We start from the raw sequence: 26725 nt of genomic DNA on the forward strand, positions 1-26725 counted from the left end.
ACTGCACTCCAGCCTGGGTGACAAAGCGAGACTCTTTCTCTCTCTTTCTCACTCTCTCTCTCGATGATGAAGAAGAAGAGGAAGAGGAAGGAGAGGAATAGGAAGAAGAATAAGAAGAGGAAGAAGAAAAAGAAAAGAAAAAAGAAAAGTTTGAATAGGCCTATCAACAGTAAAGATAGAGAATCAAAAACCTCTCAACAAGAACAACACAAAAGCCCTGACCTGACAGCTTATCTGGTGAATACTACTATACACTTAAAGAACTAACACCAATCCTTCTTAAACTCTTCCAAAAAACTGAAGGAGAGAACACTTGCTAACTCATTTTATGAAGCCAGAATTGCCCTGATGCCAAAGCCAGACAAACATAAGAAAACTACAGACCAATATCCCTTATGAACACTGATGCCAAAATCCTCAATCAAATATTAGCAAGCCAAATTAAGCATCATGTTAAAAGGATTATACACCATGTCCAAGTGGGATTTATTCCTAGAATGCAAGGATGGTTCAATGCATGAAAAACAATCAATATACTATTCCATATTAACAGAATAAAGGAAAAAAAACCAATCACCTCTTTTGATGCAGAAAAAGCATTTGACAAAAATTCAATACCATTTCATGTAAAAAAAACTCAAAAAATGAAATAAAAGGAAACTACGTCAACGTAATAAAAGCCATATATAAAAAACCCATAGCTAACATCATTCTCAATGGTGAAAAACCAAAAGCTTTCTGATCAGGAACAAGGCAAAGATGTCCTCTTTCTCTGTTTCTGTTCAACATGGTACTGGAAGTCCTAGCCAAAGTAATTACGGAAGAAAAGAAGTAAAAGGCAACCAAATTGGAAAGGAAGAAGTAAAATTATTTCTGATCACAGGTGATATTATATGTAGATAATTCTAAAGTTTTCACACACACACACACACAAAGACTGTTAAAATTAATAAATGAATTCAGCAAACTAGCAGGATAAAAAAAATCAACACAGAAAAATGACTTACATTTCCATACACTAACAATGAACAATCTGAAAAGGAAATCATGAAAACAGTTCCATTTACATTAGCATCAAAAGTAATAGAATGCTTAGGAATTAACCAAGAAGGTGAAAACTTGTACAATGAAACTACAAAACACTCCTGAAAGAAAACAAAGACATAAATAAATGGAATGAAATTCCATATTCACAGACTGAGTAACTTAATATTATTAAGATGTCAATAACACCCAAATTGATCTATAGATTTAGTGGAATCCCTACTAAAATCCCAATAATATCTTGTGCAGAAATATAAAGATCCATTCTAAAATTAATATGGAATCTCAAGGGATCCTGAACAGCCAAAAGAATATTGCAAAAGAACAAAGTTGAAGGTCTCACACTTCCTAATTTTAAAGCTTACTACAAAGCTACAGTAATCAAAACAGCATGAAACTGGTGTAAGGACAGACATACACACCAATAGAATACAATGGAGCTCAGAAGTAAACCCTCACATACATGCTCAAATGATTTTTGACAGGGGTGCCAAGACCAACCAATGGGGAAAAGACAGTCTTTTGAACAAATGGTGTTACGAAAATGGGATATCCACACGCAAAACAATGAAGCTGGACCCTTACCTAACACCATATACAAAAATTAACTCCAAAAAGTGACTCAAAATGAATCAAAGACCTAGACGTAGGAGCTAAAACTATAAAAACTCTTAGAGACATAGGTGGCATGGTTCCTTAGATATGACACCAAAGGCAAAGACACCAAAAGAAAACATAGACAAATTGAACCTCATGAAAATTTAAAATTTTCTGATCAAAGGACACTGTGAACAGAGTAAAAAGGTCCACAGAATGGGAGAAAATATCTGATAAGGGATTAGTACCCAGAATATACAGAAAAGTTGTAAAACTCAACAACAAAACAACTCAATTCAAAAATGGAGATAAGAAGCCGGGCACAGTGGCTCATGCCTGTAATCCCAGCACTTTGGGAGGCCGAGGTGGGTGGATCGCGAGGTCAGGAGATCGAGACCATCCTGGCTAACACAGTGAAACCCCGTCTCTACCAAAAATACAAAAAATTAGCCGGGCGTGGTGGCAGACGCCTGTAGTCCCTGCTACTTGGGAGGCTGAGGCAGGAGAATGGCATGAACCCAGGAGGCGGAGCTTGCAGTGAGCCGAGATTGTGCCACTGCACTCCAGCCTCGGCGACAGAGCGAGACTCTGTCTCAGAAAAAAAAAAAAAAAAAAAATTGGAGATAAGGAGGGATGAGTGAAAAAAAAAATGGAGAAAATACTTGAATAGAAATTTCTCCAAAGATAAATGGCCAGTAAGCACATGAAATGATACTTAAAGTCACAAATCATTAGGGAAAGCATATCAAATGAGATACTACTTCACACCCATTAGAATGGCTACCACCAAAAAAAAAACAAAAACAAGTGCTGGTGAGGATGTAGAAAAACAATTTGGTTTTTTTTTTTGAGATGGAGTCTTGCTCTGCTGCCCAGGCTGCAGTGCAGTGGCACGATCTCGACTCACTGCAAGCTCCACCTTCTGGGTTCACGCCATTCTCCTGCCTCAGCCTCCCGAGCAGCTGAGACTACAGGTGCCCACCACCACGCCCAGCTAATTTTTTGTATTTTTAGTAGAGACGGGGTTTCACCATGTTAACCAGGATGGTCTCGATCTCCTGACCTCATGACCCCGCCCGCCTCAGCCTCCCAAAGTGTTGGGATTACAGGCGTGAGCCACCGCACCCGGCCCTGAAAAATTTAAAACTTTGTTTATTGTTGGTAAGAATGTGAAAGGGTGCAGCTCTGTGGAAAACAGTGTATGTCAGGTCCTCAAAAAACTAAAAATAGATTTACTATATCATCTAGTAATTCTACTTCTGAGCATATACCCAACAGAGTTGAAAGTAGGGTCTTGAAGAGATATTTGTTGTGCACTCATGTTTGGAGCAGCATTATTCGCAATAGGCAAAAGGTGGAGGCAACCCAAGCATCCATTGACACGTGATAGATAAGCAAAATGCAGCATATACAAGGAAATACTAATCCCCTAAAAAGGAAATTCTGACATATGCTCCAACATTGATGAACCTTGAGGATATTATGCTAAGTGTGAAATAAGCTAGCCATAAAAAGACAAATACTTATTATTCTACTTATATGAGGTACCTAGAGTGGTCAGATTCATACAGACAGAAAGTAGAATGGTGGTTTTGAGGGGCTGGAGAAGGGAAAATGGGAAATTATTGCTTGACAGGTACAGAATTTCAGTTTTGCAAGATTGAAGAGTTCTGGAGACAAATGGTGGTGATGGTTGCATAACAATACGAATCTACTTAATACCATTGAAGTATACACTAAAAATGGTTAGGATAGTAAATTTGATGTTAAGTATATTTCATCAGATTTTTTTAACATTTTTAAATAAACCATAAAAAACTATGGTGCACTCACCCAGTATAGCACTACTCAGTAGTAAAAGGAATGAACTATATATGCACACAGGATGGATGATTCTCAAGATAATTATGCTGCATGAAAGAAACCAGACCAAAAGAGAGTATAAATACTTTATGATTCCAATTGTGTTAATTCTAGAAAAGGCAAACAAATCTAAAGTAAAAAATGTAAATCAACGGTTTCCTGGGGAAGGCAAGGAGGGACTGTCAAGGGGCATGAGGTAGCTTTGCAGGTGATGGATACGTTCATTATCATGATTATGGTATTGGTTCCCTGAGTGTACATAATGTATGTACAAAACTTACCAAATATGAATAATTATTGCATGACAATTACATATCAACAAAGCATTAAAAGAAACCGTTGCACATAAAAATCCAACCTCCCATTCATTTTAGAAATCCGATTTGGCAACCCTATATTGACTCTGCCATCTCTTTCTTCTTGCCTTGGGAGCAAAGAATGACTGGCTATGTCATAGATACTACAGTCCCTATAGTATAGGATCTGCTTTTTCTCAGTCCCTATTTTCCTACTAGCACAGCACTGGCCTTGAGATGCACAGCACAGAGATGGTAATCCACAAAACCAAAACCTTTAGATTATTTGCTCTGCCAGTAACATTAGTCATAGGACAGAGGTCTGAGGTCCTGAGAACTTCTGCAAACCCTGAATCGTGCACAGTCACATTCAAGGGAGCATTCACAGATGCACCTTTAGCACAGGTCCATTTCTGCTGGTTTGCTATAATCTCGCCTACTCCCTATTAATCACGTCCAGTTGTTTCTGTACAAATTATGGTCCCAGCTGGGCCTGGTATGTCTTACAGTTAAGAGATACCTGCCTAATGCTGAACTTCAGGGCATATGGCTCCTTGGCAGGTGCTAAACAGCATCTGCTTTACAGTGTTGGGGAATATGGGGCACCCCCTGGGAATAAGGGACCCAATTCATGCTGTTCCCACATGCACTGGAGGTTGTCACAACTGCCCCCTCCTCAGGGTAAAAATTCATGCCATTCAGACAATATTATACCCATAAATTCCTACAATTTTTCCTAGGAGGCCTTGGTGGCAATGCAAATGAGGTCAAATCTGGATTGACAGTTGTTCTCTGCCATCCTCCTGTCCACTCCAAGATAATCTGGAGACCCCTTCAGTTTGGTAGATCTTAACCCTGTTCTTGAACGACCCTACACAGTGATCAGAACATGGAAGATTAAAGGCGGCTTTATCATAAGGCCGTTATCATCGCATGAACCAGGGCAATGCACAGGAGATAAGTTGTTCTGCAGAGTAACATGAAGGCTGGACAAATCCTTCACAGGCATAACATGAGACCCACAATGTCCCAGAAAAAGGGAAACCTTCTCTAGAACAAGCTGTTGGCAAAACCCTACTCAGGTCTTCACAGCCAAAAGTTGGTCATGTCCACAGCTAAACCAGCCATACAGGGCAGGAGTGACATCGTCCCATGGCTTCAGACTACTCCTAATTCCCTTTAGGGATTGGAAAGAGAGAGGAGAGGTCTGCCTTCCCTGAGCACAGTGGAGTGGTGGACACACTCTTTGGAGAGCTGCAGTGTGTGGTGCTGACATGGCTTCTATCACAACCCCAGCAGTGAAAAAACGCTGATAAAATCCACGGTAAGATAATTTAACTTGTCTCCAGAAAGCTTCCAACACAGCTAGCATTCCTAGGGAAACTCCCCAGGGTGGGTACTTGGATAAACAAGTTTCAGCTTGTAGTTGACAACGCCCTCATAAGATCTGTTCTCAGAGCTTATCTCTGGTGTGTGCTGTGAACAGGGAAGGAGCACATTCTCCATGCTCCTTTCTCTGGTGTGAATCTTCTGATGCCGAATGAGGGTAGGCCTTTGGTTGAAGGCTTTCCCACATTCGCTGCATTCATAGGGCCTATCTGGTTTGTGAACTTTTAGGTGCTGCCTCAGATTGGACCTCTGCCTGAAGGTTTTCCCACATTCGCTGCACTCATAAGGCCGCTCGCCGGTGTGAAGTCTCCGGTGGTTATTGAGGCTGGAGCTTTGGTTAAAGAATTTCCCACATTCACTGCACTGGTAAGGCCGTTCGCCAGTGTGAAGTCTCCGGTGGCTATTGAGGCTGGAGCTCTGGCTAAATAACTTCCCACATTCATTGCATTCATAAGGCCGCTCACCAGTGTGAACTCGCTGATGTTTCATGAGGTCAGAGCTTCGGCTGAAGGCTTTCCCACACTCGCCGCACCCGTGAGGCCGCTCGCCAGTGTGAACTATCTGATGTTGAATGAGGCTGGCGATGTGGCTGAAGAATTTCCCACATTCGTTACACTTGTAAGGTCTTTCTCCAGTGTGAACTCTCCAATGTTTAATTAGGCTGGAGTTGCAGTTGAAAGATTTCCCACATTCACTGCACTCATGGGCACTTCTGCCCGTATGAACCCTCTTATGATGAATAAGGTTGGAACGCTGGCTGAAGAACTTCCCACAGTCGCTGCACTCATATGGCTTTTCACCAGTGTGAACCCTCTTATGCTGAATGAGGTTGGAGCTTCGGCTGAAGAATTTCCCACAGTCACCACACACGTGAGGGCTTTCACCAGTGTGAACCCTGCGATGTTTAACAAGGCTGGAGTGCTGGCTGAAGAATTTCCCACATTCACAGCACTCATACGGTTTTCCTCTATTGTGAACTTTCTGGTGTTGAGTGAGGTCAGCGGCGTAACTGAAGAAGATTCCACATTTGCTGCATTCATAAGGCCTTTCTCTGCTGTGGATTCTCTGGTGCTGAACAAGAGTGGATTTGTCATTGAAGGCATCCCTAGATTCACAGCACTTGTTATGCCTTAGTGCAATGTGAAAATCCACCACACCTTCGGTGGCCTTGTGCGGCTCCCCATTGCTGGGAGCGATCTCATGCTGCAGAAACCCTGCTGTGGCCACAAAGTCCTTCCCACCCTCCCTGCAGGTGGAAAGCTGATCTGATGTGTGGTCTCCGCAGGTCTTTACAGGGGAAACCTGGCCCTCCTCCCTTCTGATAGGGTTGTGTACGTTCTGTTGCACCTGTTTCTGGGGAAGGTTTGCACTGAACTCAGAGGCTTTCACATATGCCTCACACACAAATGGTTTCTGCCTGGGATGTGTTGTCTGATGTTCAGCCAAATGCAAAATGTCTTTCAAACGTAGGCCACATATGTCACAGGGGCAGGTCTTCTGGGGGCACAGAGTTGCCTCGGGACTCCTGTCCTGTGCCACTCCTTCTACAGAAACATTATGCTCAGAAGGTAAGTCCTTGCCCTCTGTTCCACGGCAAAAATCTGAAAGCAAAGAAATGCTGGTGAAGTTCATATAAACTTTAATAGAAGGAAAGAGCCCCATCACCTATGCTTGGCTGACCCTAGAATAAGCCCATGGAATTGTTGGCAACACAAGAAGGCTCAGGTCAGGGTAAGGAATAATCTGCTCTGCCATACTGTGCCTAGCCAGGTCACAAAATACAGGAGGCCTTATCAGGACCAGGGACACAAGGATGGGGGACAGTATTGGGCAGAGAGGCAGGGTCTCCCACTCACTTCTCTTTAAAGGCCTTTTGGCAGGGCTTGGGCTGCTGGTAACCTGTGAGGGCTATGCAGTGAGAAGATCTAGACCCAGCAAAACCTGCAACTGAGTAGCTGGTGTTCAAGCACATCAAGGAAAAGCACGTATCTCACAACATATTAAGTGTAGGCCGGTGTTGGAAAGTGCCACAGAGGAAGCTGAAAGAGAGAAACGGAGGCCAGAAAAGTGGGGCACAGCCAAGGGGCCCAACTCAGAATAGTAATGACAAGTAGATAATGTGTCAAGCATGGGGAAGGAAAAGCAGAGACGTGGTCTGGCTACTGGCATTGGTATCAAATGATGATGAATACGAGAGAAGATGCTGGTATGATGTAAACACAGTGGTGATGTCACATCCTCCCCTAGCTCCCATCGCTGCTTACCAGAGCCAGGCCTGCCATAAGCCCCTCTGGCCATGGCTGAAGTCATATCCACACTGTCAGGCACCCAGGGCTCTTTCCCCATCTCCAACTGGGAAACGATGTGGGACCTGAAAGATATAAGTCCTAAGGGAAAGACAGAATGGATCAGTGGACAGCACCTGCCCAGTTGAACTACCCCATGATAGACTACAGGACAGGAAACTCCGTATGACACAGGGACATTGGGTGGTCACGGCAAGCAGTAACCACATCAGTGATTGGAATTCCTGGCACAGTCAGGCTTAGGAAATATTAGCAAGAGGAAAGGCACAGAATCTAAACCACAGAACTGTCAGATCTGGATAATCACCCAGGAGGGAATGGCCAAGTCAGAGGGAGTCATGCAGCTAACCGCAAGACCCCTCATGCCTGGAGCTTTCCTGCAAGGCTTCAGGCAACAGGTGTGGGGGCCGCCGAGGGAGAGGAGGGAACAATGCACATAGCTCAGCCCCAGAAGCCACAACACACTTACCAGGAAAGTGGGGATGGAAGTGCCAGCGGTCTGGCTGTGGGAAGGAAAGAGCTGTTTCTTGGGCAAAGGGGACAGGCAAGTGGGGATGGAAGTGCCAGCGGTCTGGCTGTGGGAAGGAAAGAGCTGTTTCTTGGGCAAAGGGGACAGGCAGAGAGGAGCTCAGGACACCGGGGTAGGGGTGACAGCCTTACCCAGCGAGGCTATAAGTGCAAAGTTTTCCAGCATCACATCGCAGTACAGGAGTCTCTGAGCCTCATCGAGGAGCACCCACTCCTCCTGGGAGAAGTAAATGGTCACGTCCTCAAAGGTCACGCAGCCCTGCCATGATGGGGACAGTTCGTTCCATGATCAGTCTCTGTCCTTGGGACTCCCTACCCATCCCCTGCTCACTCTCCTCCCCAGCTCCACAGCTCCAGGAGGTAGCAGGCCCTGGTTCTGTGGGCGCCTCATGTGACCACTGTGTCAGCCCACAGCAGCAACAGGCAGGGCGCAGAGAGGTACTCTCTAAGCTCTGGGCCTAAAGTCCAGGGCCCAGCTCCCTCTTCTGCCAGCCTCTTCCCCTAGTGTCACCAACGTCATGCTTCTCAGACACAAATGTGGGCTTCTCCTTTAAACCCCAGTCCAGAGCCCTGGGGTGAACAGCTCACACTCCCTCCCACGTGCATTTCACTCTTTGGACTGCACCACCCTCACAGCTCCAGACCTTCACCACGGCCTCCCACTGCCACTGCTACCCTCTCCCCATCCTGGCCCCTATCCTAGCCATCTCCATGGGCTCCCATGTGTCACTCTGCACATGGCATCCAGAGAGTGCCTGGCAAACACAACCACCATCCCAGCCTGCCCCAGACCTTTGATGGCCTCCACTGCCAAGGGCAACACCCAGGTAAGGGGGAGAGGGAGCGCTCCACCCTTGCCTTGTAGCCCCCTACCTCCCCTGGCCTGGCTTCAACCTAAGCCACCCACGGCACACATGGGTGTCACTTACCCTTGGCCTTCTTTGTTGCACATTCTGACCCTGTCATCACTCACACTCATTAAAAAAAAAAAAAAAAAAAAGCCAACCCCAATCCCTCTGGCCATCCTACCCCCACCCACCTAAGGCCAGCAACTCTGCCAGCTGACCCCTCTTGCCCCAAGCTAATTCCCCAGCCTGAGGACAAACCCCATCAAAGGTCACCACAGAAGCCTGGTGAGAACATAGGTGAGTGTGTAAGCACCAGCCCAGGCCTCACTGCAATATTACCTCCTCTACTGCTAAGCCTCAGCATCCATCTCATTCATGTCTACACTCTTTGGGATGATCTGGCCACCTGCCAGACCCTCTGATACACCCACATAGCCCACCATGACCACTACTGTTCCTCACCTGTCTTTATGATGCCAAACAAGCCACAGTCCCCAAGCAAGAACCCTGCTCTCAGTTTTCCAGCCCCACCTTCCTCTTTTTTTTTAACATCATTGTCACCATGACCTGAAGTTTCACCTCCTAAATCTGACACACAGCTACGCTCCCGTCCACACACCAGATGTCACATTTTGGATGTTTCTAACTGTTGAAATAAACAAAGACCAATGAAATGAGAAAAGCCAAGGCTACTTACTCAAAGCTCACTATAGCAAGAGAGACTCAATGCAAGCCGGGAGTGGGAGAGTTTTATAGCAAAAGAAAAGGAAGGCTTCAGGCGTGCCCTGGTTGGAGGCTCCTGTTCGTAGGTGGGTGAACTAGAAATGGGCATCCTATGTGATTGGTTAGGGTGCATATCTGCCTTTCTCTGGTTGTTCTTAAATCAGAAGCAGGAGCAAAAATTAGGAAAGCTGTCTGTTATTAATCAAACCTTGGCCATTTGGGACTGCTCATTACAGAAGTTATTGTTTTAACTTCCTGGATTGTCAGTCCAGATAGCAATCTGGCTTCCTGTGGGTCTGACAGACAGCAGGCTGGCTTCCTGCTGTATGGGTTGTTTATTGTAGATAAGGGGGTTGGTTTCCTGGGCAGGTTCTGGGGCAGAATTCTTTTTGTATACATGATCTGGCCATTGTTCAAATGAATATCCAGTCTCTCATAACCTTAACAACTCCCTCAGAACACTCTAACTGTGTGTTTAGCTGCCCACTCTTCAACTCCATTTGGGGGTCTCTGGGACATCACAGGCTCAACCTGGCCAAAACCTAACTTCTACTGCTTCCATGGAAAATTCCTCCTACAACCAACTTCTCAGTTCATAAAGCTGGATTCATCAAACCAAAAACCATGGATTCTTCCCTCCTCTTTCTCACCCTCCACATCGGAAAATTTGGTCAGCTTGACTTAAAAGACATCAAGTTCCCAATCACTTCCTCTACCTCCAGTCCCCACTCTGGTCCGGCCAGCAGCAGCACTGGCCCGGCCAGCAGCAGCACTGGCCTGGGCTATTCCGTTGGGCTACTCCTTGGCATCCCTGCTTGCGGCTCAGTCCACATTCAGTTCTCCACTGTGCATCCACAGGGAGCCTGTTAAGACCTGAGTCACAGCATCTTCCTCCTCTGCCCTAAACCTTCCAACACCCTCAGAACAGAGGCCCAGCTCTCCAGCCTGCCGTTCTGGGCTGTCTTCAGCCCACCTGCTCTCTGGTTCCAGCAGACATAATATTAATAACAGTGACCTGGGTGGGGTTCCTTGAACACTCCCAACTCAGTCTCCACACCGTGCCCCACCCCACCCCCCAAGCTTTTGCGCATGCTGGTTCCTGTGCCTACAAAGCCCTTTCTCCCTTCATCCCATTACATTTCAGCAACGGAAGCCACTTTATATAAACCCTGACCTGATTCAGGATCCTAGCTGGGAGCGACTCCCTTCCAGGGTCCCCTGACTCAAAAGCAAGGAAATGGGAAAGGCGAAAAGTCCTAGAACAAAGCCATCTTTTGCGTCTCAACACCGGGAACAGAAGCATGGGGGGCTGACAGCGAAGGGCCTAACGTCCAAGCACTCACCTGCGCGGGGTCCCGCAGCGCCGCCGCCGCCATCGGAGTCTGTGGTCAGAGCAGGGCCCCACGGTGAGGCGACCACGGGGCGGGGGGAGGGGGTCTCGCAGGCTGAGGCTACCACCCACCTGGCCGTGCCCCAGGCGAGGTGTGACCCCGGGCTGAGGGTCGCACTCCTAGCCTCAGTCTCCCCCGTGCAAAATGCGCACGGGGCCCGGGGCGCAGGCTCTGGCGGCGCTGAGAGCGCGCAGCCCCGCCGGGTACCCCAGTTGCAAGGGGTCACGGCTGGTGCAAAGGCGCGGAGGGGGTCCCGGCCTCACTGTCCCCCGCGCGGTCCGGGAAAGCCGGCGCGGCAGCTTCACGGGCGCAGCCCCACCCGCCCCGCCCCCAACCCGGGGTCCCCAGCTCCTGGGGACTCAGCCTCCCCGCCGGGAAATGACCTGCGAGGCTGCAGTGCAGGAAGTTCCGGCCCCCACCGAGGCGGCCGGGACAGTCGCCATCTCCCGTACTGTCATTGGCCTGGCGCCAGCCGCTGGTGCACAGGCAGGGCCTAGGGATCGCGAGTTTCTGCCCAGCCTCTCGTCAGGCTGGGGGTCCAGGACGGGAAGGAGAGCGGATCTCGTCGGGGCTCCACCGCCGCAGCCTGCAGCCCTCAGGCCTTCCCCTTAAAGGGGCCGCTCCCGAGCCTGCGGCCGTCCGCGCTAAACCCCGCCCACCCTCGGAGGTCCAGGAGGAGAGGCCCAGTGCTCTTCCTGCGCGTGTGGGCATCGGCCAGCCGCTTCACCCCTAAGGGACCTAAATTCACACTGGAAAATGGGGATAGTACCCAATGGGCGGGGTCTTTGCATTGTAATATTAAATGTCGCTCTGATTCAGGGCTTCTCAAACCAGCAACATCAGCATCACCTGGGGACTGGCTGAAAATGCAAGTTCTGAAAATGCAACAACTTAAATCTAAGGACTCAGAAATTCTGGGGATGGGATTCAGCCTTCTCTACTTTTTGGGGAGGGGGAGGTGGGGGATGGGTCTCGTTCTGTTGTCCAGGCTGGAGTGCAGTGGCCTGATCATAGCTCACTGCAGCCTCCATCTCGGGCTCAAGCTATCCTCCTGCCTCAGCCTACCAGGTAGATGGGATACAGGCGTGCACCATCATACACAGCTAATTTTAAAATTTTTTGTAGAGACTGGATCTCCCTGTGTTGCCTAGGCTGGTCTCAAACTCCTGAGCTCAAGCGATCCTCTCACCTCGGCCTCCCGAAGTGTTGGGAATTGCAGGCGTGAGCCAAGGTGCCAGGCCTCCTTCTCTGTTTTAACAAGCCCTCTGGGGACTCCAATGCTGGCTCCAACCTTACAGCAGGGACTCTCATTGAAATCCAGTAAATAAAATGGGAAAAATAACACTACATTGTTGCAGGAAGTCAGGCACCCCGAACGGAGGCTCCTGCTGAAGCCGTGACAGAAGAACATAATTGTGAAGATTTCATGGACATTTATTAGTTCCCCAAATTAATACTTTTATAATTTCTTATGCCTGTCTTTACTGCAATCTCTGAACATAAATTGTGAAGATTTCATGGACATGTATCGCTTCCCCAATCAATACTCTTGTGATTTCCTATGCCTGACTTTACTTTAATCTCTTAATCCCGTCATCTTCGTAAGCTGAGGATGTATGTCACCTCAGGACCCTGTGATGATTGCGTTAACTGCACAAATTGTCTGTAGGGCATGTGTGTTTGAACAATATGAAATCTGGGCACCTTAAGAACAGGATAACAGCGATTTTCAGGGAAAAAGGGAGATAACCTTAAAGTCTGGCTGCCTGTGGGATGGGCAGGACAGAGCCATATTTCTCCTATTACCGAAACCGGGTAAGAGAAATATCGCTGAATTCTTTCCCCAGTAAGGAATATTAATAATTAACAGCCCTGGGAAAATAATGCATTCCCAGGGCAGGGCCTCTAAAATGGCTGCCCTGGGAGTGTCTGCCTTATGCAGATGTAGATAGGGATGAAACACACCCTAGTCTCCTGCAGTGCCCCCAGGCTTGCTAGGATTAGGAAATTCCAGCCTGGCAAATTCTAGTCAGACCAGACCAGACCAGTTCTCTGCTCTTGAACCCTGTTAAGATGTTTATAAATGACAATGCGTGCACAGCGGGACATGGAAGCTCATGAGTGATTCTAGTTTTGCCTTGACCTTGTGACCTCACCCTGACCTTCTGCCTTGTGATCTTTTGTTGCCCTTAAAGCACGTGATCTCTGTGATCCACACCCTATTCGTACACTCCCACCCCTTTGAAAATTGCCAATAAAAACTTGCTGGTTTTACGGCTCGGGGGCATCACGGAACCTGCTGACATGTGATGTCTCCCCCAGACACCCAGCTTTAAAATTTCTCTCTTTTGTACCCTTTCCCTTTATTTCTCAGACTGGCCGACACTTAGGGAAAATAGAAAAGAACCCACATTGAATTATCAGGGGTGGGTTCCCCCGATACTACATGTCACATGGTGAAACCACCTTTGTAAAAATTATAACTGAGAAAATTATGACAGTGAGAGATCTGACCTAACCGACTCCATCTTGCTTCTAACCTCCAAGCTGTCCTTGTTCATTCCTGAGCATAGGCCTAACTAACTTTGGGAGAAACTTAGTTTATAGTTTAACTTTGAAACAGATAACAGCCCTTTCCCTCTAGGCCGGGCGTGGTGGTTCACCCCTGTAATCCCAGCACTTTGGCAGGCCAAGGCAGGCAGATCACGAATTCAAGAGATCGAGGCCATTCTGGCTAACACGGTGAAACCCCATCTCTACTAAAAATACAAAAAATTAGCCAGGCGTGGTGGCAGGCGCCTGTAGTCCCAGCTACTCAGGAGGCTGAGGCAGGAGAATGGCATGAACCCCAGGAGATGGAGCTTGCAGTGAGCTGAGATCGCCTCCAGCCCGGGCAACAGAGTGAGACTCCGTCTCAAAAACAAAAACAAACAAACAAAAAAACCCAACCCTTTCCTGAAACAAACCCTCTTCTTGCCTGGGGACCAGACTGCCTTTGCAGGATTAACAAAAGCCACAAGATTAGAAAGTATGGTTTAGGAGTCATGCAGCCAGCGGCCAGGGGTCACAAGATTCTAAACCTTCCCATTTGCTCCTGGGCATAACGTCACTATTGTAAAACCTAAGATTGGTGCTCGAGATATTTTTCAGACCCAGCTCTCAATGGATCAGCTAGTGCCACCCAGATTGATAAACTGGGTCATCTGGTCCTGTGGTCCCCACCCAGGAATTTACTCAGTGCAGTTAGACAACTTTGATTTCTCCCTGTGATTTCATCTCTAACCCAACTAATCAGCACTCCCCACTACCTGGCCCCCCCACCCACCAAATTATCCCTGAAAACCTCTGATCACTGAATTTTCAGGGAGATCAAGTTGAGTAATAACTCTATTTCTCCCATGGCATGGCTGGCCCTGTGCCATTTAAACACTGTTTACTGCAATGCCAAGGTCTTTTTGTAGCAGGTAAGAAGGACCTATTGGGTGGTTACAATGGTAGATAACAGGGCCCAGGACAGAATTCCTGCTGGCTAGCAGAATTCTCAGGAATTCATTCAATAGCATAAAAGCTATTGTCATTACCAACATCATCATCACAAGAGTCTTACAAACACTGCTGTGGGGCGGCAGAGAAGAGACACTTCTGTGCAGTCTTTTGGATATTGTCAAAATATACAATGACTCTAACTCAGCAAGTACCGCCTCAGAGGGAATAGTTATGATTTTTACATGAAAGCACACCATAGTAATATTTGCCTACTTGATTTTATCTTATTATTTTCTTATAGCTGCATTTTTTTGTTTTTCTAAATTGATAAAATCATATATAATTATTGTATGCAACATGATGTTTTGAAATATAGATACATTGTGGAATTGATAGGGACAGAAGGAAGGGAAATTCTGGGCAGAAGAGGCCAGGTCCATCAAGCTGAAAAGCTTGATACCACGGCCCAAAGTGAGAACTTACATCCCTATTTTCCCACTCAAATGTTGCCTTTTCCAAAACCACCCATGGCTCACCCTGCTGCCCATCCTATGCCCATAAAAACCCCAGGCTCAGCTGGCAGAGAGAAGAAAAGCAGCTGGACATTGGAGACTATGGTTGGATGTTGGAGAGAAGCAGCCTGACTTCAAAAGGACAGCTTGACAGCATAGCTTTGGAGAGGATGGCCAGGGATGGCCAAACTTCAGGGGACGATTACCTTCCTGCTCCATCCCCTTTTCCGCTCCTCTTCCTGCTGAGAGCCACTTTCACTGGCAATAAAATCCCCTGCATTTACCATCTTCAATTTGTTTGTGTGACCTCATTCCTCCTGGATGCCAGACAAAAACTTGGGTGCCATGAGTGTGGGTGCAAAAGGCTGTCACACTGACCCTCCACTGAGCTGTTAACACTTAAGCTATGCATGGATGGCAAAGCTAAAAGGGCACTGTAGCACTTCCTCAGGGGCTTCAGGGGTCACAGACACCTTCCCCTAGACGCTGCCATGGGGCCAGTATGGAATTCGCTCTTGCCAGCACCCAAAAGCACTCACCCCGTCTCCTGCACTCACTCACCTGCGCTCCCCCTCCCATGAGGGGTGGAACAACAAATGAGTGGAGTTCGTCCCTGCCAGCGCCCGTGCACTTTAGTTCCCATCCAAGAAAGGGTCAGGGAAATATCCTGCTTCAGAATGACTAAATCAAGTTCATTAACATATGCATCACTTCACATTGTTTTGTTTTGAGACAGGGTCTCATTCTCTCACCCAGGCTGGAGTACAGTGGCACTATCATGGCTCACAGCAGCCTTGACTTCTTGGGCTCAAGCCATCCTCCCACTTCAGCCTCCCGAGTAGTTAAGACTACAGACATGCACCACAACACCCAGCCAGTTTTTTGTATCTTCTGCAGAGATGGGGTTTCACCGTGTTGCCCAGGCTGGTCTCAAACTCCTGGGCTCAAGCATTCCTCCTTGCCTTCGTTTCCCAAAGTGCTGTGATTGCTGGTGTGAACCATGGCACCAGCCTTAGTTATCTTTTTTGTGTTGAGAAGACTTAAAATCTACTCTTTAAGCACTTGTCAAGAATACAACATAACTACAGTCACCAGGTTGTACAATAGATCTTTTGAACTTATTCCTCCTAGCTACCTGAAATTTTATATCCTTTGACCAGCATTGCCCCACTCCCACCACCTGGCAACCTCAGCCTCTGGTAACCAACATTTCACTGTATTTCTATGAGACAACTTTTTTAGTTTCCGTATATGAGTGGGATTATGTAGTATTTGTCCTCTGTGCCTGACTTATTTCACTTAATATAATGTCCTCCCATTCAACCTTGTTGTCCCAGTTGACAGGATTTTCTTCTCTTTTATGACTGAATAGTATTCAGTTGTGTATCTCTACCATATTGTACAAATCCATTTATCTGTTGATGGGCACTTCAGTCGCTTGACTATTGTGAATAGTGCTGCAATAAATATGGCAGTGCAGATATCTTTTTGACATACCAATTTCAACTCCTTGGGATGTATACTCAGTAGTGGGATTCCTGGGTCATATGGTAATTTTATTTTTATTTTTATTGATTTATTTCTTTGGGACAGGGTCTTGCTCTAAAGCCCACTTTGGAGTGCTGTGGCATGATCATAGCTCACTGCCATTTTGACCTCCCAGACTCAAGTGATCCTCCCGCCTCAGCCTCCTGAGTAGGTGGGACCACAGGAATGTGCCACCACACCCAGCTTATTTATTTATTTATTTATTTTTGAGACAGGGTCTGGCTTTGTTACCCAGGCTGGAGTGCAGTGGTGCAATCTTGGCTCACTGCAATCTCCATCTCCTGGATTCAAGCAATTCTACTGCCTTAGTCTCCCAAGTAGCTGAGACTACAGATGCGCGCCACCATACCTGGCTATTTTTTGTATTTTTAGTAGAGACAGGGTTTCACCATGTTGACCAGGCTGGTCTCTAACTCCTGACCTCAAGTGATCTGCCTGCCTCAGCCCCCAAAGTGCTGGCATTACAGGAGTGAGCCACTGTGCCCAGCCACTAATTTATTTTTATCTGGAAAAGAAAAGAGGTTCATTTGGCTCAAGGTTCTACAGGCTGTACAGGAAACATGACGTCAGCATCAGCTTCTGATGAGGCCTCAGGAAGCTTCCATTCATGATGGCAGGTGAAGGGGACCTGGTGTGTAGAGACTACATGGCAGGAAGCAAGGGAGAACTATTATTACTGTGGGGTCAGCATCAACACATTCATGAGGGATCTGCTCCCAAGAACAAAACACCTCCCACCAGGCCCCACCTCCGACACTGGGGATCAAATTTTAACCTGGGATTTGGAGGGGACAAATATCCAAATTATATCAGGTGGACAATGTGGCTGAAGCTTTCCCTGCTTCAGACGGAATTGGACACAGGCTCTGGGAGAGAAGATACAAAGTGCCAAGACCAGCTCTGTCGGGGAGACCCTAACCCAGCAGTGCTAGAGGAATTAAAGACACACACACACAGAAATATAGAGGTGTGGAGTGGGAAATCAGGGTTCTCATAACCTTCAGAGCTGAGAGCCTTGAACAGAGATTTACCCACATATTTATTAACAGCAAGCCAGTGATAAGCATTGTTTCTATAGATTATAGATTAACTAAAAGTATTCCTTACGGGAAACAAAGGGATGGCCGAAATAAAGGGATGGGTCTGGCTAGTTATCTGCAGCAGGAGCATGTCCTTAAGGCACAAATCGCTCATGCTATTGTTTGTGGTTTAAGAATGCCTTTAAGCGGTTTTCCACCCTGGGTGGGCCAGGTGTTCCTTGCTCTCATTCCGGTAAACCCACAACCTTTCAGCGTGGGCGTCATGGCCATCATGAACATGTCACCATGCTGTAGAGATTTTGTTTATGGCCAGTTTGGGGGCCAGTTTATGGCCAGATTTTGGGGGGCCTGCTCCCAACACAAAGGGGTGAGGAATGAGGTCGAGTGTTCTGACACAGTTTTAGCAAATGCAGGTACAGACACCCAGGCTGGGTGTAACTGAAATGCATGCTTCATGGAGATGCGCTCATCTGAAACGCCTGGTGTGTGTGGGGAGGGTGGGTGCGGATTAGCCTGAGCATGGTAGCAGCATGGGATTCGGACACAGAAATGATTTGCAGGAGCCAGAGGAGGGTCAGTGTGGTAGTTACCTACTGCTGCACAACAAATTATCCAAAAACGCAGAGGCTTAAAACAACACCCTTTTATTATCTATTCGTTTCTGTGGGTCTGGAACCCAGGCATGGCTCTGCTGGGTTCCCTGTTTCATGTTCTCTCCCAAGAATGCAATCAAGGTGCCAGCCAGGACAAATATCTCATCTCATGGCTCAACTGGAAAGGGGTCACTTCCAAGTTCATTCACTTCATACAACCTGTGGGACTGAGGGCCTCAGTTCTTCCCTGGCTTTTGGCCTGAAGCTGCTTTCAATTCCTTCCCTCTTGGGCCTTGCAGAACGGAGAGCTTGCTTCATTAAAGCACGCAACCCAAGAAGGCAGTTGAGTTTGCCATAAGACAGAAGTCACAATCTTTTGTAATCTCATCATAGAAGCCACCTCCCACCACCTTTGCCGTATTCTTTGGGTTAGAAGCAAAGTCATAAAGCCGGGCCCACACTCAAGGGAAGAAAATGACACAAGGGCACCCAAAACAGGAGGTGGAGGTTGTTGGAGGCCCTCTTAGAAGTCTGCCTAACACCAGACTCCTAAGTGGAGAGGTCCCAGGAGAAAAATATCTCAAACTACCCTTCCCCCGGGTCTGGACTGTCCTTGAGAACTATTTAAAGAGAGAATCTTTTAAGTGAAGTAAGTGGCAAAGAAAAAAAGTTATAAAAATGCTAATATTCCAAAAACTTTCTGGGGAGTTCCTAATGGTTTATAAGCACTGTGCTTAGTTTCTCATGAGACTGCCTTTTAAAAATAGTAATTAATGGGCTGGGCACAGTGGCTCACATCTGTATTCCCAGCACTTTGGGAGGCCGAGGCAGGCAGATCACCTGAGGTCAGGAGTTGCAGACCAGCCCGGCCAACATAGTGAAACCCCGTCTCTACTAAAAATCCAAAATATTAGCTAGGCGTGGTGGTGGGCGCCTGTACTCCCAGCTACTCAGGAGGCTGAGGCAGCAGAATCACTTGAACTCAGGAGGCAGAGATTGCAGCGAACCACGATCGTGCCACTGCACTCCAGCCTGAGCAACAGAGTGAGACTCCATCTCAACAAAACAAAACAAAAAATAGTAATTAATAGAAAACAGGTAATTCACCTGTAATTTATCAAAACCAAAGGTTCCTCACCCCAACCCCTACACGGGGTCAAATTCAGTGTTTTGTTCTCGGGAAAAACCTGACAGTGTTCTAGTTTTCTTTTGCTGCATCACAATCATCCCAAAGTTTCGTGGCTTAGAGCGATGTGGGGTTTTTTTGGTTTGGGGTTTTTTGTTTGTTTGTTTTTTGAGACAGAGTCTGGGTCTATCACCCAGGCTGGAGTGCAGTGGTGCAATCACTGTTCACTGAAGCTTTGACCTCCCGGGTTCAAGCAATTCTCCTGCCTCAGCCTCCCTAGTAGCTAAGACCACAGGCTCACACCAACACACCCAGTTAATTTTTTTATTTTTTGTAGAGACAGGGTTTTGCCATGTTGCCCAGGCTGGTCTCAAACTCCTGGCCCCAAGCATTCATCCCACCCCAGCCTACCAAAGTGCTGGGATTGCAGGCATGAGCCACTGCTCCAGAATCAAAACAATGTTTATTCTGCTCACAAATCCACAACTTGGATAGGACTCACTGGGGCTCATGTCTGCTTCACTCAGCATCAGCTGGGCCACTTGAAGACAGGGGGCTGGAACCTTCTGAAAGCTCTCTCACTTATAAGTCTGGCAATTGATGCTGGCTCTCAGATGGGGCTGTGACCAGGATACCTATAGGTGGCTTTTCTGTGCATCTGCTTGGGCTTCCTCACAGCATGGAGCCTGGGTTCCGAGGATGAGCACCCTGAGAAAGAGAGAGCCAGGCAGAAGTTATCCCCTTTTATGACTTAGCCTTCAAAGTCACCTGGGGTCACTCCTGCCACAGTCTCAGGCCTGCTAGATTGAAGGGATGGGAACATAAATCCCATGTCTCCATGAAGGAGATCAAGTCATCAAGGTCATTGTAAGGAGGGCATGTGGCATGGGATATATCCGTGCATTCACCTTTGGAAAATACAATCAGCCACAGAGAGCAAACAACCCCACCACCATCCCACCCCTGAGCTTTCACGGGTGTCAGTGACAACAAGCATCGTAGGATGAAAAGAAGTCAGCAGTCATGAAAAAGTAAGGCAGCAAGAAGTACAATCCTTTCCACCTCGTCTCCCATGAGAGCAGGAGGTTGGGAATGAATCCACCTGCCTGAACTAGAAAAGAGACGTTGTGCAAGGTCACTGGGTCGAGCCTGTGGGTTTGGGCTTCTCAGCCGGCCTGTTACGATGAAGCTTGTTCTTGCCTATTGCTGCACACCAAATTACCATAAATTTAGCAGCTTCAAACAACACCCGTTTATTATCTCACAGTTTTGTAGGTCAGGAGTCCAAGCAGGCTTGGCTGGGTTCTGCTCCGGTTATTACAAGGCTGAAATCCAGGTGTCCGCCAGAAATTCTGTTAGCCAGGGCTTCTATCATCAGTTCTTCTCTGCGGGGCGCTGCTAGGGAGGTCCTGACCACCAGAGGGCACTAGAACCACAATCCCGGTCCCAGGGAACTTTGCTTGTGCTCCAGCCCCTTTCTGTCAAAATGCGGTCCGGCCACCAGCGGCAGCAGCTTCTGGGAACTTGTTTGAAAAGCAGAACCTCAGGACTTAAAACCAGACCAGCTGAATCAAAATCTGCATTTTTGTCAACCCCCTCACCCAGGCAATTCATGTACACCCTTGAGGGCCAGGCTGTAACTCAGTGGTTCTCTACCTTGGCTGCATGTTAGAACCACCAGAGGAACTGTGTGTGTGTGTGTGTGTGTGTGTGTGTGTGTGTGTGTGTGTGTGTGTTTGAGATGGAGTCTCCCTCGTGTGTGTGTGTTTGAGATGGAGTCTCCCTCTGTCACCCAGGCTGGAGTGCAACGGCACGATCTCAGTTCACTGCAACCTCCGCCTCTGGGGTTCAAGCGACTCTCCCGCCTCAGCCTCCAGAGTAGCTGGGATTACAGGCTCTCGCCATTATGCCCAGCTAATTTTTGTATTTTTGTAGAGATGGGGTTTCACCATGTTGACCAGGCTGGTCTCAAACTCCTCACCTCATGTGATCCGCCCAGCTCAGCGTCCCAAAGTGCTGGGATTACAGGCGTGAGCCACCGTGCCTGGCCTGGAGGAACTTTTAAAATCCCTGATGCAAGGGACTACCCCCAGAGATTTTGATTGCATTGGTCTGGGGTGCAGCCTGCTGCCCGGATTGTTAAAAGTTTCCCTGGGGATTCTACTGTACAGTTAAGGTTGAGAAGGGCTGCAAGCCTGGGTCATTGCACACTGTAAGAACCTTGTGTACAAATGCAACTGTGCCACGAAACAACTCCACGCCACCTGTGTGTGTAGGCACAGGAGAAACACATAAAGCCCTGACCCTCAAGGGCCTCCTGGAATGCAAGACCTCAGACCTCAGGGGCCTTCAGATAATGGTGCGGTCAGGGCAAACATGGAACACCAAGGACGTGTGATCTTATTTTCCAGGTGCTTCAAAGACTCAAGTCAAACACCAACTGCTCAGATAGCAAATTCTAGCTCACCCACCACCACCCATGCTCAGTGATGGGGCTCACGGCAGTTTCCTGTAAGTGTTTGCTGGTCTCGCCTTTCTAACTCCATTGAGGGCCCCCTGAGAGAAGTAATGAGTTGGGTCCCCCCTCAATGGAGCCCCGTTCGCAATTGCTTTTGTGACCTAGGAAGAAACCAGCTGATGGTGGAATTGGTGAGTTGTGCTCCAGGAAAGAAGGTGCCTGGAAGACAGAGATCAGCGATGTTAGGAGGGACTCTAAAAAAGTGTATTCTTTCCTATTTATATAGAACTTCATGGTTCCCAACGCACTCTTAGGTGCACTGTTGCATTTATATAACACCCATCTGCATTAGATTAGAGTAGGTTATCTGTACAGATGACGAAAACTGAGTGACAGAGGCGTAAATAGATATGCCAGAATTTGCATGAATCAGGCAGAATTAGAACAAGAAATCACCTTCCTAAATTTCCTAATTTCCTATGTGCTGTTTCCAGGATGTAGCAATACCCAGCTTTTGACCTCTCTTTCTTCACTGTTGAGAGCATTTCTGGGGGATTTTGTCTTCATTCTTTCTTTTTGTTCTCCTCCCCAAAATTGTGGGTTTGTTTAGTCATTCTGGAATTCTCTGTTAATCTCCCACCAAATGTCCATTGACGTACTTGATTTCTCATTTTTGAAGGAAGATTCACCAGGTGTAAATTCTTAATATATGCTAGCAAAGACAATGATTTCATCACATTATAAACTTCTTGAATGCAAGAAACTTATTTCCCATTGTATCTCTCGCACCTTTGACAAATATTTGTGGAATGAATGAATAATGAATGAAGGGGATTTGCAAAGTTAAATGTGAGCAAGGGAGGAAGCTGACCCAGGAAATTAATCTGGAGCCAGTCTGCAGGTGGTGTGGTGGGCGCGGTTGTAATCTCTGGACTAAGAGCTGTGAACGATGGTGCACAAAGAAATACTATCAGCACCACAGAGAGTGGGTTTTATCTTCTCAAATAATGGCCAACTTTCCTGCATCTTCTTCCCTTTTCCTGCTCCTCTTGAGGATGTATTCTCTGCTCCTCTTGAGGATGTATTCCCTGCTCAATTGAAACGCTGAAACATGGCTGGGTGCAGTGGCTCACACCTGTAAACCCAGCACTTTGGGAGGCTGAGGCGGATGGATCACCTGAGGTCAGGAGTTTGAGACCAGCCTGGCCAACATGGGGAAACCCTATCTCTACTAAAAATATAAACATTAGCCAGGCATGGTGGTGCAGGCCTGTAATCTTAGCTACTCGGGAGGCTGAGGCAGGAGAATTGCTTGAACCCAGGAGGTGGAGGTTGCAGTGAGCCAAGATTGTGCCACTGCACTCCAGCCGGGGTGACAGAGTGAGACTCCGTCGCAAAAAAAAAAAAAAAAAAAAGGGCTGAAACGTTCTTGGAAGAATTCAGCGAGCCTTTGGATACTGACTTTCAGTAAAGGCCTCCCCGGCTCCCTGCCTTTTTTTCTATAAAGTGTCCTTATTCCTCTGGGATCAGAAACCCTTCTCCTTCTGGGGTCCCCAAACAATGCTCCTCCCTGAAACAAATGAGGTGCAGGAAGGATGTGAGTGGCATGCCCTTCCTCCACCACCAGTGTTTCTGCTGAAACCATATTCACTTTATTAAATTAATCAGGGAAGAAGGGAGGGGGAGAAATGAAAATAAATCAAGCTTGCAGCACATTCAGCATTCATCATGAGGTCATCCTGCTCTCTGACCTGCCCTTCCTCACAGTGGTTTGGTGCCTGTTTTTCTAGAATCACACAGACCTGTTCCAAGATGATAGTTCCCCTTAACTGCTCTAGAGATAAGAACTTGAACGTTATGAAATGTTAAGTTTTGGCCGGGTGCAGTGGCTCACGCCTGTAATCCCAGCACTTTGGGAGGCCGAGGTGTGTGGATCTCTTGGTCAGGAGTTCGCAACAAGCCTGGCCAACATGGTGAAACCCCGTCTCTACTGAAAATACAAAAATTAGCCGGGCATGGTGGCAGGTGCCTGTAATCCCAGCCACTCAGGAGGCTGAGGCAGGAGAATCGCTTGAACCCAGGAGGCAGAGGTTGCAGTGAGCCAAGATGGTGCCACTGCACTCCAGCCTAAGTGCCAAGAGCAAAACTCTGCCTCAAACAAACAAACAAACAAAAGAAATGTTAAGTTTTCCATTTGAGATATTTTTTCAGGTTCTGTATACTGATGAAACCACTGATGCCATTTGGTCTGAAGGAACCCACAGGAGCTGCTGACTCACTAAAGAATGCAGTTTTCACACCCTGATTTCAACCCCCTAACCTGAAGCAATCAACCACCCCAATTCTCCAGCTCCTCGTCCTTCCATGATCCCCTTAAAATCGCCAGCCCAGAACTCCTTGGGGAGACGGATTTGCGGGTTTCCTCTCATGTCCTCACTTGGCGCCCTGTGATCATGAAACTCTTTCTCTGCTGCCAACCCTGCTGTCTCAGTGGAATGGTCTGTCACTGCACAGTGGGTGTGTGAGCCTGTTGGTCCTATAACACTGCTTCATCAGAATGTTCTGAGGCTCCATACCCCAGGCCCACCCTGCACTGGCCAGCTCCCCCTGCCCTTCTCCCCATTGCCGTACTCCCACCCTCCTCCACTTTCTTCCCTGAGAGCTGGCTCCCAGGGTCTGCAGGGCTCATCCAGGTTGGTTCCGTGGCCAAGGGGCATGGTTCCAGCTCAACCCCTTCTGCCCCTTGGACTGAGAACCAGGGTCTGCAGTCCACAGTGGAGTAGGCCTTGTATATGGGCTCTGGGTCCATACTTAGGATCTTATGAGGGGCAGGTGATGGTAGAGGAAGAGGCTACCCCTAGTGGGCATTTGATTGGCAATGGGAAGGCTTAGAAAGGGGTCACAGGCTGGAGAGCTTCATGGACTGCATCCCACCATGAAGGAAATGGAAACTTGGCTTTTCCATTCTCAGGTTACAAGGGAAGAAACTTTCATGATGGTGTTGATAAAGAATATTCTGACTGAATAAGTTGGGGCCAATTTGGGGTTGGGTCTCAGGGAAATGAAGAGGCTGTAAAAGCCCAAATCTTTCCCTTCACGTGACCCCCAGAGTCTTTAAACTCACCTGCTTCTTCAAGTCCCGAGCCCCTTCCTTCAACTCATCTTGGATCACATGCGAACAAAGTAACAAACATTTATTAAGAATTTGTATTCACAGCCCGGCACGGTGGCTCATGCCTGTAATCCCAGCACTTTGGGAGGCCGAGGCTGGTGGATCACCTGAGGTCAGGAGTTCGAGACCAGCCTGACCGACATGGCGAAACCCCATCTGTACTAAAAATCCAAAAAATTAGCCAGGTGTGGTGGCGGGCACCTGTAATCCCAGCAACTTGGAAGGCTGAGGCAGAGAATCGCTTGAACCCGGGAGGCAGATGTTGCAGTGAGCCGAGATCACACCATTGCACTTCAACCGGGCAACAAGAGCAAAATTCTGTCTCAAAAAAAAAAAAAAAAAAAGAATTTGTATTCACAAAACTTCATGCCAGGCTGGATGTGGTGGCTCATACCTGTAATCCTAGCACTTTGGGAGGCCAAGGCAGGAGGATCACTTGAGCCCAGGAGGTGGAGGCTGCAGTGAGTTATGATCGAACCACTGCACTCCACTCTGGGTGACAGAGCAAGATCTTATCTCAAAAAAACAAAAAATCACCCAATTCTTTGCCACAGGGAAACTTTTGGGGACTATGGATGCACACATTTGCTAGAAGCCATTGAAGTATACACTCAAAATGAGTACACTGTTTGTGTAAATTATACCTCAATAAATTGATTTTAAAAAACTGCATCAGAAGATTGGCAAGAATATTGATAATTGTCACAGATGGATGATGGACACGTGGCAGCTCATTATGCTTCTCTCTCTACTTTTGAGAATGTTTAAATTTTTCGTAATAAAATTAAAAAATAAATTTACTCTGTGCTAATACATTTAGCTGTGGGAAGCAAAGTGTCATTGGGTATGTAAGATTCACACACTTTAATTCTTCCATGTCACAAGCAATTCACTGAGCACCAGCCTTGTGCCAAACATTGGGCTGGTGCACTGGAACTCTTATGACAAGGTCACAGTCTGCCCCTGTCCTGATGGTGTGCACAGTGGAGGGAAAGAGATGGGTGCTTAACAAATAATTGCCCAGGTAAATGGTGACTTTCATAATCCATACAAAGAAGCCAGATGCCAACATATCTCATGGCAGAACCCACCTTGCTCTAGGCAATCAGAAAGGCTTTCTAGAGGAGGTGGTGGTTAAACTGGGTGCTGAAGGATGAATAGGAGAGTGAGAGAAAAATACAGGAGCATTTGTTGTTATTGTTGTTGTTTTTTTGAGACAGGGTCTCACTCTGCTTCCCAGACTGGAGTGCAGTGGCACTCACTATATAGTGGTACTCATAGCTCACCATAAACTCGACCTACTGAGCTCAAGCGATCATCCCGCCTCAGCTTCCCCATTAGCTGAGACCACAGGTGCACACCACTATGTCTGGCTAATTTTTTTTCTTTTATTTTTTGCTAGAGACAGGGTCTTGCTATGTTGCCCAGGCTGGTCTTGAACTCCTGGCCTCAAGTGAGCCTCCCATCTCAGCCTCCCAAAGTGCTGGGATTACAGGTGTGAGCCACAATGCCAAGCCATACACAGGAATGTCTTAATTCAGCAAGCTTTTATGGCATCAATGCTATGTGATTAATTCCAAGTACTTTTCCCTGGGGAACTCTTATTCTACCAAGGGATTCCAAATGGTGGTAAACACTTTATTATGATTCAAAGCGTTAATTACTATAATGGAAAAAACCTATCTCATCGGGAACCAAGGAGAAAAAGAATTCTTGGAGAGAATTATTGCTGAAGTATTTACAATGGAAGTTGCTGCTAAACTGGGTGTTAAAACACAGTTGATGTTCACTAGGTGCACCAAAAG

At 47.3% G+C, this 26725-nt stretch overlaps 1 protein-coding gene across 2 annotated transcripts; it reads right to left on the reverse strand.

Annotated features, from left to right (window-relative positions):
* Window positions 1–3576: 3576 nt before the first annotated feature.
* ZNF792 (zinc finger protein 792) lies at window positions 3577–11643 on the reverse strand. Of its 2 annotated transcripts, none has more exons than XM_024238420.3 (4): window positions 10938–11643; window positions 8156–8282; window positions 7454–7576; window positions 3577–6790 (listed from the first exon to the last, which is right to left on the reverse strand). In XM_024238420.3, exons 1-4 carry the CDS (start codon window positions 10968–10970, stop codon window positions 5175–5177), a joined length of 1899 nt encoding a protein of 632 aa, XP_024094188.3. In that variant the 5' UTR covers window positions 10971–11643; the 3' UTR covers window positions 3577–5174. The 2 variants fall into 2 exon arrangements, with proteins under 2 accessions (XP_024094188.3, XP_024094187.3); XM_024238419.3 differs by having other exon boundaries at window positions 11369–11642.
* Between the last annotated feature and the right edge of the window lie 15082 nt (window positions 11644–26725).

The sequence above is a fragment of the Pongo abelii genome, chromosome 20 (genome assembly GCF_028885655.2).
Source record: "Pongo abelii isolate AG06213 chromosome 20, NHGRI_mPonAbe1-v2.0_pri, whole genome shotgun sequence".
NCBI classification, from domain to species: domain Eukaryota; kingdom Metazoa; phylum Chordata; class Mammalia; order Primates; family Hominidae; genus Pongo; species Pongo abelii.